Below are 17,291 nucleotides of genomic sequence, written 5' to 3'. Positions count from 1 at the left end.
ACTAGGGACAATTTACAGAGGCCAATTACAGAAACCGGAGCACCCGAAGGAAACCCACGCGGTCATAGGGAGAATGTGCAAACTCCGTACAGACAGCACCCTTGGTCAGGATCGAACCCGGATCCCCGGCGTTGTAAGGCAGCAACTCTACCGTTGCTCCTCTGAGCTGCCCTTGTGGATGGAGTAAAGGGCCAGTCCCACTTACGCAATTTCTTTGGCGACTTTCCGGCACCCGTCATAGTCGCGGAAATTTTTCAACATGTTGAAAATCCAGCGGTGGCCAGAAAAGGGTACGACTCTTTGGACGACTACTCATGTCCGTACAGGCGTCACCCCGCGACATGTCGTGAGCAGTCGACCTTTTTCTGGTCACCGCTGGATTTTCAACAAATTTACGGCGATCTGCTGCGACTGTGACGGGTGCCGGCAGTCGCTGAAAAAATCGCGTAAGTGGGATTAGGCTATGACACTTTCACACTGAGCGACAGGAATGCGTTTGAGTGCATGAAAGTTCTCCTGTCCCTGAGACAACGGCCGTTAATAATTGATAAAATATAAGGAAATAAAAGTTTTAAAAAACTGCAGACACATTCTCATCAGGACTTGGCAGTGAAGGTACATTTTCAAATGAAACTCATTGGGTTTAAAAAGTTATTGCCAATTCTCGCTAAACTCTTGATTTCATTCAGTGGCTGCAAAATGAATTGCCTGGTATAAGTTTATTTTCGCTAACACCTGAAGCCAATGTTTGATGTAACTGTGTGTAGCTAAGTGCCCCACCCTTGCGTACGGCTTTGTGAAACACAACTACATTTTCAGATTAATGTACTCTGACACCGAAGGTAATCTTTCAGTACGGTCACTTACTATAAATAGCAGCAAAAGGTTCCTCGTTCCTTGTTCCTTGTTGACTCCCAGAGAGGTGTTTTATTATTGGTTCTATCGAGAGTCTAAAAAGAGGAGTATAACTTCATTCTTGTCGAGTCAGCCTCTTGCTTTGAATTCTTTAAAGGGGTGCATGAACTGGCGACGCATCTGAGATTCCTCGCCCTTCCAATATATAACCAGCTGGTTCCACATTTAGATCATTACTTGGTTGTGATTTGAAACAGTGAGAGACAAGACAGACAGGTTTGTCGTGCGGAGTGAACTTACAGTTGGACCCAGAAGTTAAGGTGAGTTTAAAAAAAATCCAAATCATTACTGTACGTGGAATGAAAGACTAATTGTGGTCACTGTGAAAGAATGAAAGAAAGGCTTGTATTCACACAGTTTTGGTAGAGCCAGCAGAGTACTTGATTGAACTGTAGTAATGTATGAAAGGCAATTTGGGCAAAACAATCTCCCAGAAACGACAATAAGAAAATGGCCAAAGAGTGGATTTATTTGATTGATAAATTTTGGCCCAGGAGCTGGAAATGAGCGGCTTCCTTTTAAAATTGTGCCCAAATATCTTTCAGTCTACCTGAGGGGAGATGTGGACTCTAAACTCTGAGGCTGGTCCAAAGGACAGCCTAGCATTTCAGACGATGCCATGCTCCTGTGGTACTGCACTGGAGTGTCAGCCCTGAACCAAGTGCCTGAAATCACAGCCTTCAGACTGTGTTGATTTTTCGATATTATGTGGACAGTCTGCCATAGTCAATATTCAAAACATACAACTACAGATAATTGGAGACACAAGAGACTGCAGATGCTGGAATCTTGAGCAAAACACATAGTGCTGGTGGAACTCAGCGGGTCAGACAGCATCAGTGGAGGAAATGGACAGGCGACGTTTTGGGTCAGGATTCCCTTTCTTTGAAGAAGGGATCCTGCACAGGTGGAGGGGCAGAAATGAAGGGGGATGTTTCATTGGGACTGCCACGTCGAGTGGTTCAAAATTGATTGAGTGTTAAGTTGCTATTACTGAAGGTAAGCAGCAATGTCAACAGGTCAATACTAAGACAGTGCTATATAGTTAGAGGGGCATTTCCAAGAGGATACTTTATCAACACTGACTCAGTGAATATGGAGCATCACACTGTCCAAGTGTCAGTAATAGAAAACTGAGGAAATACTGCAGTGTCAGAAGGGCTATGTGAAAGGCACACTGCAAAGGTGTTGGCTCGGTGCCATGATGTAGTTTCCTTTGTTTAACACAGAACAGATTTAGTTAGCTTAAGATATTCAAAGTAGTTCAATGCATGTGGTTTATTAAATCACATAGAGACATAGAAAATAGGTGCAGGAGGAGGACATTCGGCCCTTCGAGCCAGCACTGCCATTCATTGTGATCATGGCTGATCGTCCCCTATCAATAACCTATGCCTGCCTTCTCCCCATTCGGGACGACAGATGGCACAATGGGCTAAGTGTTCGGCTGGCGACCGGAAGGTAGCCGGTTCGAATCCCGCTTGGAGTGCATACTGTCGTTGTGTCCTTGGGCAAGACACTTCACCCACCTTTGCCTGTGTGTGAATGTGTGTGAATGTGTGTGAGTGATTGGTGGTGGTCGGAGGGGCCGTAGGCGCAGAATGGCAGCCACGCTTCCGTCAGTCTGCCCCAGGGCAGCTGTGGCTACAGAAGTAGCTTACCACCACCGAGTGTGACTGAGGAGTGAATGAATAATGCGATGTAAAGCGCCTTGAGTATTAGAAAGGCGCTATATAAATCCCATCCATTATATCCCTTGACTCCACGAACCCCTAGAGCTCTATCTAACTCTCTCTTAAATCACCTGCCTAAAATATTTAATGGAAGATGAATTTTCACACTAGTGTAAATTTATGATTCCTTCATTCTCCATCAATCATGAATCATAATTTGTCTGTTGATGAAGTATTAAAATTAAACATGCAAGCACACATAGTTCACACAGGAACAATTAAGGATGAGAAACTTTGGCCTGATCCAATCATACCTGCTTCCCATCAACTGAGGCGGGTTAAAATGACTATCTATCTAAACTAATGGGAATAAACAAAATAGATTTTTCTTATCATCTTTAATGATCCTCAGGACGTTCTCATCAATTAAGTATTTTTTAAATGTCTTCACTCGTGAGCAATGTAGGGAAATGGCATTGTGAACATGCTCAAGAATGTGAGCAATAGGCTTGAGTGCGGCAGGCACATTAAAGGGAATGAAACAAAGAGAAGTAAATGGCACAAAGGTATAAATTGGTCATTATCTAATTGAATGAGAGGGCTGGCTCAAAATTTGTTATCCTCACAGTTTGCCCTTATGATGGACAATTGCCATTGAAACATATTGAAACATATAAGATTATTAAGGGATTGGGCACGCTAGAGTCAGGAAACATGTTCCCGATGTTGGGGCAGTCCAGATCCAGGGGCCACAGTTTAAGAACAAGGGGTAGGCCATTTAGAACGGAGATGAGGAAATCCTTTTTCACCCAGAGAGTTGTGAATCTGTGGAATTCTCAGCCTCAGAAGACAGTGGAGGCCAATTATCTGGATGCTTTCAAGAGAGTTAGATAGCGGAGTCAGGGGATATGGAGAGAAGGCAGGAACTGGGTACTGATTGTGGATGATCAGCCATGATCACAGTGAATGGCTGGAAGGGCTGAATGGCCTACTGCACCTAATGTCTATAGTCTACTGAGTGGCTAAATCAATGCCGGGTGAGACTCTGAAAGGAATCTGGAACCAGTGGAATACACAGCACCCATGTGAGATTGTATCCCAATAGAAATCAGCACCTTCAAGAACAGAATGGCAAGATTAGAACAGTTAAAGATAGACACAAAATGCTGGTGTAACTCAGTGGGGCAGGTAGCATCTCCGGAGAGAAGGAATGGGTGATGTTTCGAGTTGAGACCCTTTTTCAAACCATTTGGAGATTTGAAGCCTTTTTGTAAACATTGATTAAATAAGTTTTTTCCCCAGCGATCTTAACCTTATAATATCTTAATGGGGCAGAATAGTGGCGTAGAGCTGGTAGAGCTGCTGCCTCACTGCGCCAAAAACCCAGGTTCGACTTTGATCTTGAGTGATGTCTGTGTGGCGTTTGCACACTCTCCCTGGGTACACGAGGGTAGATTCAGGGAAAGCTGCCAGAAATAAATTGGAACAGTCATCTCTAAAGATAGCAAAGGTCAGGGATGATCATTTCAGCGGAAAATGAGGTGGGAAAAGACGGAGTGACACAAATTGCAGAGTTAGAAATACTTCAATAGTCCTTTATTGTCATGTGTACCCTGAGCTACAGTGAAATTTGATTTTACCATAGTCATATCAAAAAGAAAGCAACAAGATACAAAATTACATTAAAAATAAATATTAACAGCCACCAGTGTGAGAATCCCCAGGCTCACAGCAGAAGCGGAGACCCACAGCCATCAGTGCAATGTCCGGGCCACACACACGATCCACCGTGATGTGACTAGAGTCGCACCGACCGCTTGCCGCTCTCTCTGCAGTCCCTGTCCGCCCGAACAGTCAGAAAGCCGTCCGCACTCGCACTAGACTCCAAGACACTCCCGTGGCACATCACGGTGTGTGGCCCAGACATTGGACTGATGGCTGTTGGTCTCCGCTTTTGCTGTGTGTGCCTAGGGATTCTCACACGCCGCTGTGGTGGCTGTTTATGTTGACACCAAGGTTGTGAACCATCCGGATCATTACTAGACATTTACCTTGAATAAGGATGAGGGAGCACATTTTATGACTGACCAAACGTAATGGTTTGGTATTTCCCAAAATATAACGAGAGGAGATTTCTGCTGAAGATGGACACAAAATGCTGGAGTAACTCAGCGGGACAGGCAGCATCTCTGGAGAGAAGGAACGGGTGACGTTTCGGGTCGAGAATCTTCTTCAGGCCTGAAACGTCTCCCATTCCTTCTCTCCAGAGATGCTGCCTGTCCCGCTGACTTACTCCAGCATTTTACGTCTATCTTCGGCTTAAACCAGCATCTGCAATTCCTTCCTACACATAGAGACTTCTGCTCATCCAGTTGTGGATATTGGTTCAGGCAATGGTGGACAGAGGAGACAAAATTCTCCGTGAGGTAGAACTGGATGCCATTTGCATTATCAGCCAGAAGGGCCTATTGATCTTCCATTCCAATAAGTAATGCCCTTTAAATTTTGAGTTTACACAAGGAGAATAACTGATACAATTCAATGTTTGTTCCTCCTGGAGCAAAGGAAACATGAACCAGAATTCACAAACTATTATTTATTTTTAAACACTATATCTTCCTCCACTAACACAAGTTTCTATATCAGCATGCAACTTGAATAATTGACTGATTTTATCTCTATTTGACAGCATTGATCGTGCCTGTTTGACGACAAAAACACATTTCTTCTCCCCTCATTATTTTGGTGATCTCCTTTAAAAATCAATCCATTGAGACTTTAAACGACAGAAAAAAGAAGAATATGAACTAAACATTTTAGTGGAAATAAAGGAGTGGACAGAAGCTTGATAGTGAAACTGTCTCAGAAAAACCAGTTCTTGTTTAACCTTCAATCCTGTGTCAATATAGTTTCCTGTACACCAGTTTAAAGGTAAACTGATGAGCAATTGTTTTCTTAATATTACTGGGATCATTATGTGTTTTCTGATTTTTTGAAATCACCTGTTCATATTTCAGACTCTGAAATAAGTGGTGAAGTTAGTGGAGGGGGATGGGGGAAATTGAACCTTTACTTTGGGGAGGGTGGGGGGGAATAAGTTCTATCCCTTTGGAAAACTGTGACCTGTTGTTTCAGGAAAGAGATGAATGCTGAATTTCTTGTTGAAATTTGTGCAAAAGCATTATATCCTGACTGCCTATGAAGGGACTCGGTTGAATGCAACGCCCGAGAAAATACATGGACTTTGTTGAATATTATTGACGTTGGCCATTCCCCTCGTATTTCTTTTGTTTATTGTGCAATACAACTGATTCAAACTTGGAATTTTAAGGAGGAAGTGGTGGAGAATAAATGGACTTAATTTTATTCACCTAGTCCAAAATGGCCATCATGTTTTGGCTGTTTATTAAACTGAAGTTCAGTTTACATTGACTTAGTTGGTTGCCATGGTTTGCATAAGATATTGCAGATAACAAAGCTCGTGCATCCTAAATGATCTGGTTTCTCATTATTATCTGTTTATCACTGCTAGAAAACCTACAAACTTTAGTGTGATGTCCCATTAGTTAAATAATTTCATAAGACTTGTTGTGCTTCGGCTTGTACTCGCTAGAATTTAGGAGACTGAGGGGGGATCTTATAGAAACGTATAAAATTCTTAAGGGGTTGGACAGGCTAGATGCAGGAAGATTGTTCCCGACGGTGGGGAAGTCCAGGACAAGGGGGCACAGCTTAAGAATAAGGGGGAAATCCTTTAAGACCGAGATGAGAAAAACATTTTTCACACAGAGAGTGGTGAATTTCTGGAACTCTCTGCCACAGAGGGTAGTTGAGGCCAGTTCATTGGCTATATTTAAGAGGGAGTTAGATGGGGCCCTTGTGGCTCAAGGGATCAGGGGGAATGGAGAGAAGGCAGGTACGGGATACTGAGTCGGATGATCAGCCATGATCATATTGAATGGCGGTGCAGGCTCGAAGGGCCGAATGGCCTACTCCTGCACCTATTTTCTATGTATCTATGTATCTATGCATGTCCAAAAGATTTGAATATGGGATGTTTGAAGGACACCTGGAGACCTTTTTTTATAAAGTACGTGCATTTATGTTAATTTTCAAAACATTTAGATGGTTTAAATTGCTTCACAGCTAATATAAACATGGCAAAATAAAAACACTGTTGTAATTAAAAGCAGTTTGGTTAATTATCAGTCAATTTGCTCACAAGCAGTGAATGCTTAAGGTGGGTAAGCTGTGAATCAAGAGAGCTGCACATTCCTAAAGAATGTTTAAGAAGGAACTGCAGATGCTGGAGAATCGAAGGTAGACAAGATTGCTGGAGAAACTCAGCAGGTGCGGCAGCATCTATGGAGCGAAGGAAATAGGCAACGTTTCGGGGCGAAACATTGCCTATTTCCTTCACTCCATAGATGCTGCCGCACCCGCTGAGTTTCTCCAGCAATCTTGCATTCCTAAAGAATGTTGAACCTCTTAAATATTATCCGATCTGTCTCTATTCAGATAAGTGAATGGTGTTCCATAGAATTCCTGATGTATGCCTTTTAGATATTGGAAAAGATAAGAGGAATCAAAAGGAAAGGTACTTGTCACAAAATAGGCTGCTCCTTTCATGGTAGTTTGGAGCAAAATGAAAAGTGCTGAAGTAAATCAACAGGTCAAGTGGCCTCTTTGGAAGGAACAGACAGGCAAAGTTTCGGCTCAGGACACTTTTGCAAGCTTCTCCAAACTGAAACATCGCCCGTCCATTCCCTCCAAAGACGCTGCCTGACCTGCTGAATTCCTCCAGACTTGACTTGAGAATTAAGGGACTGAAGTTTAGGGGTAACATGAGGGGGAACTTCTTTACTCAGAGAGTGGTAGCTGTGTGGAATGAGCTTCCAGTGAAGGTGGTGGAGGCAGGTTCGTTTTTATCATTTAAAAATAAATTGGATAGTTATATGGATGGGAAAGGAATGGAGGGTTATGGTCTGAGCGCAGGTATATGGGACTAGGGGAGATTATGTGTTCGGCACGGACTAGAAGGGTCGAGATGGCCTGTTTCTGTGCTGTGATTGTTATATGGTTATATGGTTACTTTGTGCTTTGCTCAAGATTCCAACATTGCAGTTCCGTGCGAGTCCAATTTAGAGTCTGGTCAATGGTAATCCTCGGAATGTTGTTGTGAGGGAGCCAGTGATGGTGAAATCATTGCATGTTCTCACTAGGAATGATTTAATGGAACTGGTATTTTTTATTTTCTCAGGTCTCTACGTAATTGGATAGCACTGGGGACCGTGCTCTTCATGGCTCCTGATCCAACGAGTGGGATGTTTGTGGCTGGAGTGTGGCAATTTCCTCAGTTGTTCCTGGCGTTATCAATTGTTTCCTTACTGCTTCTCATCCAGGTCATGATCGTCTGTGCTTTCTGGAGGAGGTACAACCTTGGAATTTTTGGGGGGAACTACATCTTACAATCTTTCTCTGTGCATGTGCACTTTTTAAAGAAGGGGATTTCAAGATTAGATGTTGTTGTACCACATCCCAACGGCACCTTTTGAAATCGCCTCTTTAATTGCACGGGTCTTCTCAAAGCAAGTTACAGCCAATGTCATATTTTTTCTGAAGTTTAGTCACTAATGTGACATGGAAAATATGGCAGCAATTTGTGAATAGCGAACTACGGCAACCCACGATGTGACAATGACCCGATGATGTTTTACTTTTTGGGAAGTTAACTGAGGGTGAATATTGCTCAGAGCCTCGTTGTGTGAATTTGGTATCCTGTCCAACTGGGCAATCCATGGGTGTTAACTTTTATTGATGTAGGAATGTGCGAGTTTAGTCTTGCATTTATGCAGTTCTTTCTCATATCTTTACAACCAGTGCAAAACTCAAAAGCACGTTCACCACTGTTCTGCACTTTTAAAGTAAGTGGCCTAAGTTAGACTTCTACCTCAGGAATTTGTTGGGGGGGGTTTGTAATTTTCTACAAAAATTGGTGTTAACTAGTGAACTAATATAGATACAATGTTGTTGATGTTGTATTGTTTTGTTTTACCTCTAAATCCTCATTATTTCCTGCTTACCAGATTTTCTGAAAGAGTGAGAGGCCATGACAGACAACTCAAAGTGCTGTTTATAGTAAGTAAGAATCACTTCATAGGTGAAGATAATAGCGTAAATGAGTGCTTAATGCAGGATTGATGCACCCCTCGAGATTGGCCACAGGGCTTGTTTCTGTATGAATCTGATTCTATGCCACACAAGGGCAGCACAGTGACACAGTAGTAAATTTGATGTATTTTATATAGCGCCAGAGAATCGGGTTCAATCCTGATTATGTGTTCTGTCTGTAAGGAGTTTATACATTCTCCCTGTGACCGTGTGGGTTTTCTCCGGGTGTTCCGGTTTCCTCCCACGCAACAAAGACGTGCAAGTTTGTAGGTTAATTGGCTTCTGTAAATTGTAAATTGTCCCTATTGTGTAGGATAGTGCTATTGTACGGGTGATTGTTGGTTGGTGCGAACTTGGTGGGCCAAAGGGTCAGTTTCCATGGTGTATCTTTAAAGTCACATGGACCATTCAGCTTGTCAATAGATAGCTTCAAGTTTGGGAAGGACATGTCTTTATGTAGCATCTTTGGTATCTTAAGATAACTCAACATGCTTAACAGCCAATGAAGTACTTTTTGAAAACCAGTCACTTGTGAATTTATTACACAACACAATGGAGATATTTGACCATGAAACACATCTTTGGGTATCAGTAGACTGGACATCATGGAAGAATCCTCTTTCCTTATTGAAATTTCGTTCAGACCGTAAGGTCTGAATGACAATAAAGGTATTCAATTCAATTCAATTCAATTCAATTCCTTCTTCAAATAATGTTACTTATCCTGTTATCTGAGGAGGGAGAGAGAACCTCAGTTTAACAGAGACGGAAAAACTGATCCTACTCAACAATATTTGAAGAAGGCCGGTAGGTTCTCACTGGCCACTGATTTTGGCAGCACAGTAGTGCAGCTACTACATCACACCACCAAGGGGCACTATGTTCAATCCTGACCTTGCATATTGTGTTCCAGTATCTTCATGCTCTGAGGGTTGAGTCAGATAATTGGCCAATGTAAATTGCCCCTATTGTGTGGATGAATGAGAGACTATGAAGGCAGTTAATGGGAATGGGGGGACAATGTGTATTTAATATGTAAATTGGTGTAAAAATGCTTACTGGACAGTGTGGATGCAATGGGCCAAAATGTCTGTTTCCATGCAGTATCTGTCTATGACTCTTTAATAAAGAGATTGTCAATGCTTTGTGCTTAAATAACTCCTTGCTGCCATAGTACGACCTGGATATTGTCTGTATGGTGTAACTTAAACTCAGAACTTTATTCTAGGGTCAGAGTGCTACACACTGAGCTAAAACTACAATTTAATGTACCGACATAACTGAATATACCTAATGGCAAAAGCAATTTCATGCAGTTTGATTAACATCCTTGTTAGACTGGTTTTGAATAATGCAGGTGAGAGGATCGAGGTGATGGCACAGATAACCATTTTAGATTGATTTTCATTAAAAAGATCAATCAGGAAATAGTGACTGAAACTTTCAAAAAGTTGTTGCACTTTTGTTAAGGTGCAATAAGACATTGAATGGTGAGATTTATAGTTTAGACCTGGTTGTAAAGAACAAATTAAAATAATCCTAGGGAAGCTTCATTGTTAATTATTAATGAGAAAAATCAAAATAATTTTCAAAACTTCTCTATTCTTTTTGCTTTGCAGAAGAACCACACTGATGCTGTCCCACACATGCCTGATCTTGACACGACAAATGAAAATGGAAAGATTCCAAAGATAGTTTGTATGTAATGGTCACTCTATCCCCAAAAAGATGAGAGCTCCAACTAATGTAAAATAAGAATGTTAAATAAGAACCATTGATATGTGTAGCTAGATAAATATAGAAGTATTGGACTGCAGTGGACAAAATAAAGAAAGTGCGTATCTGACAATCTGTTTGGAGAACCCCCAAGTGTTTTTGCTCAAAACATCAGTTGGAGCTCCCCCTGCTGGCAGTAGTTATGACAACTTATTCAGACTTGGAATTTTCTGTGGAAAAAAAGAGACAAATGCTGGAGTAACTCAGTGGATCAGACAGCTGATGAAGAAAGGTCCCAACCCAAAACATCACCTATCCATGTTCTCCAGAGATCCTGCCTGACCCGCGGAGTTATTCCAGCACTGTGTCTTTGCTTCTACTTAAAATGTTCTTGTATGCAATTCCTGACATATTTGTGTGTTGGTTATAAAATGTTCTCCTTGTACCTTGCACATTAAAATACATATCCAGTTATGGCATAATGTATAAAAAATTATCATGAACAACCAAGTGGCTGTGCAAGTGATGAAAACAAAAATCATGAATTAAACGTCAGCTCATAGAGTCAGGCCCTTCGGCCCAACTTGTACATGCTGACCAAAATGCAGCATTTAAACTAATCCCATTTTCCTCCCTTTGGCCCATATCTCTCCAAAACGTTCCCCTTTTGTGTATTGTCCAAGTGTCTTTTAAATGTTGTAATAGTACCTACCTCAACAACTCTACCTGCCAGCTCGTTCCACCTTGAAAGACAATACATCTTGTAATTATCCATGTGACTGCTATATATTTTTGCCTTGATCACTTGAATGCGGAATGACTTTTGTTCTTCCCACAGACCAGCAGAAAGTAACAGTGATCGATGAATCACAAGTTGTCCAAGATACCCCCGGAATTCAGTTGACCAGTCTTGTGGAGAGCGACAAGGGCGATGACGACAGTTTGTACGAAGTTGTGAGAGACATCCAAGTGAGTGGTTGGAATTCAAATGAGGGAAGTCAAAGGGAACAGAAGATGGATTGTATGACCCAATGTGAGGAAGTACCCTCAGCAGAAGTACCCTCCGCAGAACCAGGTCAGAAGGATGAATATAACACTGAAGTCAGGGAGTCTACCAATGAACAACCACAAATACCGATCTATGCAAAAGTAAGAAAACAGAAAAACAAGCAGGTTCAGGTGAAAACTGGAGTTCAAGATGAAGGAGACAATGATGAGCCTCCACCAATCCCAGACAAGCACTTGGATGATGAAGATTCAGTTCCGTGATAAAGATATCAGGTAACAAAAATTGTTCTAAGCGTTTATCAACTGCTACACCATCCACCATCAATAGAACCAGGGCTATGGGCACACGGGATGCAAGAGTGCTTTTGAGTTGCCCACCAAGGCCTGAATTGATACGCGTCTGAAGGAACTATTTAGTGGACCATCACAAATCTTCCTCTTGAACTGCAGCAGTGGTTTTTATATGACCCTATGAAGGGTGGAGATCTAAGATTCTGGCCTTGTAACGATAAAGGAACTACTGCAGTTTCTTCAGATCAGTGATGGTTACGTTACTTGTAATCTATGAAGCTTGGGCTAACATGTGAAGCCAGGTCTATATGTGACTTCAGATCCACCAATGTGGTGTGCTCCCTGTAATGTCAACTAAGTTGAAATGTCTGGAATTGACCTGGGCAACGGATTTGGATTTTGCAAAGCCCTGCTCATAACCTCAGAGGACTGTTGTTTAAATTAGGAGAACTGTCAGTTGTGCAAGACATTGCTGAGGCTGCACTTGGAGTATTGTGTTCATTTTTGGCCACCCTTGGACAGGAAAGATGCCATTACGCTGGAGGGAGTGCAGAGAGGATTTTATGAGGATGTTACTGACTTGAGGTTGGGCAGGCCAGGAGTGCTAAAGGGTCATCTTAGGGAGGTATATGAAAATTATGAGAATGGATGGGGTGAATTAATGCAGTCATTCTTTCCCCAGGGTAGGGGAATCAAGAACTAGAGGGTAAAGGTTAAAGTTGAGAGGGGAACGATTTAATAGGAACCTGAGGGGCAGCTTTTTCACCCAGAGGGGACATTCCAGAGTTGGAAGGTGTAAGTATTAAACTGGCTGGAGTGAATACTGTATGTATTTACAGATTGATGTTGAACTGAGTGTTGCTGTATTCCAGGCGAGTGGTGGGTATTCTATGTGGAGAGTTTCCACTCGTGGGAGAGTCTAGGACTAGAGGTCATAGCCCTAGAATTAAAGGACGTTCATTTAGGAAGTAGATGAGGAGGAATTTCTTTAGTCAGAGGGTGGTGAGCCTGTGGAATTCTTTGCCACAGGCCTAGTCAATGGATATTTTTAAGGCAGAGATAAATAGATTCTTGATTCGTACGCGTGTCAGGGGTTATGGAGAGAAGGCAGGAGAATGGGGTTAGGAAGGAGAGATGATTGAATGGCGGAGTAGACTTGATGGGCCGAATGGCCTAATTCTGCTCCTATCATTTATGACATGATTACAATCCAAATTTGCAACTTGCAGGTGAATCACTTGCTGTTGAATATTTGACCTGTTTATGGCAGGCCCAATTGTGTTTTGGGTTAATGGTAACCCTCAATATGCTGCATTTGACAGTGGTCATGTTTTTAATTTCCTGAGTGCTGATTATTTTGGATGGGGTAGAGGTAATTTGCGCTTGCTTTGGTTTCCCCTGTCCGAATAAAAGATGAATAGAGTCTGCAGGATGATCCTGGACTCGGCCAAACAGACCTCCCCATTTCTTAAACACGAGTGTTTGGTCTTAAACAAACATGTTCATGGAAAACAAAATGGACTAGAAATTGCTGTTTTCCCCCATTTTTGAAATCAAAGCGCGGCACAGTGGTGCAGTGGTGGAGTTGCTGCTTTACAGCGCCAGAGACCCGGGTTCAATCCTGAATAATGTCTGTACGGAGTTTGTACGTTCTCCCTGTGACCACATGGGTTTTCACCTGGTTTTCCGGTTTCCTCCCACGCGCCAAAGACATAGGTTTGTAGTTTGGCAGATGCAGACAAAAGTCGGATTTTTTAATCAAGTTTTATTCACAAACTGTTCAACGACAACGAGTCTAACAAACGCTTTGAACACAGGTCTAGCCACAATGGTGGTCTCGATCGACTGACTGGGCACAGCCCAGAAAACGCACGAAACCCGAACCCTCCCAGAGTCACGTGTTCGAGGAACCCAACCTCGGGGTTCGATTACATGCGAGCACCAGCAGGTGCCGCTACAGTAGGTTAATTAGCTTCGGTAAATTGTAAAATTGTCCCTAATGTGTCCAGGTTAGTGTACAGGGTGATCGCTGGTCTGCACAGACTCGGTGGGCCGAAGGGCTTGTTTCCGTGTTGTTTCTCTAAGAGTAAAAGTAAAACAGTATTGCAGATCACACACAGTATGTTTGAGAACACATGAAGAAGGGTTTCGGCCCGAAACGTTGCCTTTTTCCTTCGCTCCATAGATGCTGCTGCACCCGCTGAGTTTCTCCAGCTTTTTTGTGTACCTTCGAGTTTCCAGCATCTGCAGTTCCTTCTTAAACACTTTGTGTACTCCACTGCGAAATCTCTTCAAGGTATGCCTACCTTGAAGAAGTTCTCCTCCTCTCTCCGGAGACAGTTTCACAACCTCCTCTCTAACTGCCCCCTCTCTGTGATCCCCGTCTGAAGAAGGGTTTCGGCCCGAACCGTTGCCTTTTTCCTTCGCTCCATAGATGCTGCTGCACCCGCTGAGTTTCTCCAGCATTTTTGGGTGCCTTCGATTTTCCAGCATCTGCAGTTCCTTCTTATACACCTTAATTGTTAGGCCAGTTCTGTTTCAGTGCAGCATTCATTTTTTAATGTGTTATAACTTGTTTAGCATGTAGCTCATGTGAAACGATCTTTGCAGCCACCTCTTAAAGTGTCAGCAGGAAATGGATGGGGCCTCACCACCCACAGTGCGAGGGAGCCACGAATGTCCTCCAGGGACACAGCCAGGCACTCCGCACATGGTTGCTAGGGACGTCCATAAGATTGTGAGCGCATTCTTTAAATGCCTATTCTTTGGGGAATTTGGGGTAAGCTTGTGAAGAGAGAAGTGAGAAGCAATTTGCCAGATGTGGCAGAGTTCAACTGCAATGGGCGGGAGTCATCCTGAGATATGGAAGATGTGAATAACCACAATCCTCTCCTTGATGGGCGAAACAATCAAGGCAGACAAGGTTGCATGCTAGGTTTTAGGTCACAGATCTTAATCAGTATAAAATATGCAGTTGAATCTTGTAAATGTCATCGTTGCGGGAGAAACAGGCCTAATTAAACACAAAAATCTGTAGAAAACCCACCAAAAGGTGAGATAGACTGTCCAATGGGTGCTACTAAACCAAGAGTTGTGTACCACCTGCTCAACCCAGAGCAACGTTATCTTTCAAAAACACAGTTGTTTACCTAGTGAATTGTGGAATCATTTTTTAAAAACTTATTTAATGCTCTTCCCCTTACATTTTTCCCCAATTCGTGCTCACAGAATATCCAGGGCATTAATCTTCATTTCCTGGAGACATTGGATAATCCTGCAGAGCTGGCAACCCTGCTGTTGATGTACTCTTGCGATCAAAGCTGCGGAGAGCAATGTGAATGTCGTGAGGAGTTGGTGCCACTTTATTCCATTTGGGTGTTGTATCTTCTGTTTTTTTTACAGTTGTATTCCCAAACGACGCACTGATCCAGCAGATTGAATGAACATTTAGTTGTGACTGCTACACTTTCACAGTGAAAGTAAAGGGGCATTGAATTGAATAATATATTTAGTACTGGAGTTAAAATCACATAATACTACATTAAACTGCCCCGACATTTCGGCATTTACTGTTCACCTCCGCACCTTCTGCTGTATAAACATGTCCAGTGAAGTTCAATCTTGATATATTGTCATATTTTGGCTCATGTTCAGCCCTGAATGAGAAGAATCATTCCAGGACTTGGCAATATAATTCAGACTGACACTCTGCCTGCAACATTGTCGGTGAAGTACTTCTTTGGATTTTGAAGCATTCAATCACATCCACGTAGATACTGAAGATCATGCAGAACATTTCAAAGAAGAGGTAGTAAGTATTTTCAAAGTGTCAATCTTCCTCTTCGACTATAATAAGCAGGAACACAGTGACTTGTTATTCATTTTTGATGCTATTTGTGGGATGTTGCTACAAGTAAAATGTTTGTTTTATTTGTGTACATTTACTGGATGGTGTATTTCAATGTAATACATTGCGTATAGGATACTGAAATGCAATAATGTGATTAAATCATTGAAAATACATTATATTTATGATGTGCGTGTTTACAGCTAGCTGCTTGTGACCAAGCCCTGCAGGGATGGGATGATTCCAAATTTGTTCCTGCCCTGTCTTTGGTTACCTGATCTGAAGTACTGGTGAAACACTTGCCTTTAGCAACTTGCATGAAGGGAACAGAACTCCTGCTATTGATCATCTTTGTTTGCACACTGGGTGCAGACAAGATCAGACATGATTTTTGGTTGAACTGCTTGTTGGTGTTCAGTGCTTTGGCTGAGGTGTGAGAACATGATTATTGGGTGGTGTATTAAATTAAATTAAATTTCTTTATTTATATAGCACATTTTTAGTCAACTTGCATTGACCCCAAAGTGCTTCACATAATTACATCCACACACACAGGCAAAGGTGGGTGAAGTGTCTTGCCCAAGGGCACACACAGGCAAAGGTGGGTGAAGTGTCTTGCCCAAGGACACAACGACAGTATGCACTCCAAGCGGGATTCGAACCAGCTACCTTCCGGTTGCCAGCCGAACATCTTAGCCCATCGTGCCATATGTGGAATTTTGCCCAATCAGGAGTTCCAGCACCCGAGGAGGAGTGTGTGATTGGTGCGTTTGAACCAAGACATTACTTACTTACTTTACTTTTATTACAGACTCAAGGTCCAGATAAAAGACAAGACATTGCATACAAAGGCACAATAAATGACATACAAAAGCACAAAACCTGGTTTAAGATCAAGAATTAAAGAAATCCGTGTCCTACAACATAGAAAAATATAGAAAATAGGTGCAGGAGTAGGCCACTCGGCCCTTCGAGACAACAATAACAATGTCTCCACAGCCGGGATTGGTAGCATGTAGTGCTAAACCTTATGTTTGATAAGGCCAAGATGATTTCATTTTCAGAGTCATTAATCCGGCAAATAAATGTATACATACTATTTCTTAAGACAGTTTGTAAAGTATTGACTCCTGCAGCCACAAACATTTCACTTGCACTACACCATCTATGTCTCTTAAGTAATATTCCCATGGCATCATTGTACAGTGCCCTCCATAATGTTTGGTTACAAAGACCCATCATTATTTGCCTCTCTACTCCACAATTTGAGATTTGTAATAGAAAAAAATCACATGTGGTTAAAGTGCACATTGTCAGATTTTATTAAAGGATATTATTATAGAAAACATAGAAAATAGGTGCAGGAGGCCATTCAGCCCTTCGAGCCAGCACCGCCAATCATTGTGATCATGGCTGATCATCCCCTATCAAGAATCCGTGCCTGCCTTCTCCCCATATCCCTTGACTCACTAGCCCTGAGAGCTCTATCTAACTCTATACATTTTGGTTTCACCATATAGAAATTACAGCTGTGTTTATACATAGTTCTCCCCCTTCTCAGGGCACCATAATGTTTGGGACACATGGCTTCACAGGCTCGGGTGTGTTTAATTGCCTCCTTAATGAAGGTATAAGAGAGCTCTCAGCACCTAGTCTGTCCTCCATCTTTC

At 42.3% G+C, this 17,291-nt stretch overlaps 1 protein-coding gene across 2 annotated transcripts; it reads left to right on the top strand.

The window, feature by feature from the left end:
• The first annotated feature begins 844 nt into the window (after window positions 1-844).
• On the top strand, window positions 845-15,800 carry LOC116988376. Of its 2 annotated transcripts, XM_033045036.1 has the most exons (7): window positions 845-1,175; window positions 5,278-5,519; window positions 7,849-8,019; window positions 8,675-8,726; window positions 10,379-10,457; window positions 11,314-11,756; window positions 15,003-15,800. In XM_033045036.1, the coding sequence occupies exons 3-6, from the start codon at window positions 7,889-7,891 to the stop codon at window positions 11,742-11,744; spliced, it is 693 nt and encodes a 230-aa protein (XP_032900927.1). In that variant the 5' UTR covers window positions 845-1,175; window positions 5,278-5,519; window positions 7,849-7,888; the 3' UTR covers window positions 11,745-11,756; window positions 15,003-15,800. The 2 variants fall into 2 exon arrangements, with proteins under 2 accessions (XP_032900927.1, XP_032900926.1); XM_033045035.1 differs by lacking the exon at window positions 5,278-5,519 and having other exon boundaries at window positions 846-1,175.
• The last annotated feature ends 1,491 nt before the right edge of the window (window positions 15,801-17,291 follow it).

The sequence above is a fragment of the Amblyraja radiata genome, chromosome 27, assembly GCF_010909765.2.
Source record: "Amblyraja radiata isolate CabotCenter1 chromosome 27, sAmbRad1.1.pri, whole genome shotgun sequence".
Lineage (NCBI taxonomy): Eukaryota > Metazoa > Chordata > Chondrichthyes > Rajiformes > Rajidae > Amblyraja > Amblyraja radiata.
This window is presented reverse-complemented; position numbering and strand designations above follow the sequence as displayed.

What these genes read in the sequence shown, in the direction of transcription:
- LOC116988376 (XM_033045036.1), top strand. Translation starts at nt 7,889, where the DNA reads ATGGCTCCTGATCCAACGAGTGGGATGTTTGTGGCTGGAGTGTGGCAA. An exon ending in AACTCAAAGTGCTGTTTATA is followed by an intron (nt 8,727 to 10,378) that starts GTAAGTAAGAAT and finishes TTTGCTTTGCAG; the next exon opens with AAGAACCACACTGATGCTGT. An exon ending in AAAGATTCCAAAGATAGTTT is followed by an intron (nt 10,458 to 11,313) that starts GTATGTAATGGT and finishes TTCTTCCCACAG; the next exon opens with ACCAGCAGAAAGTAACAGTG.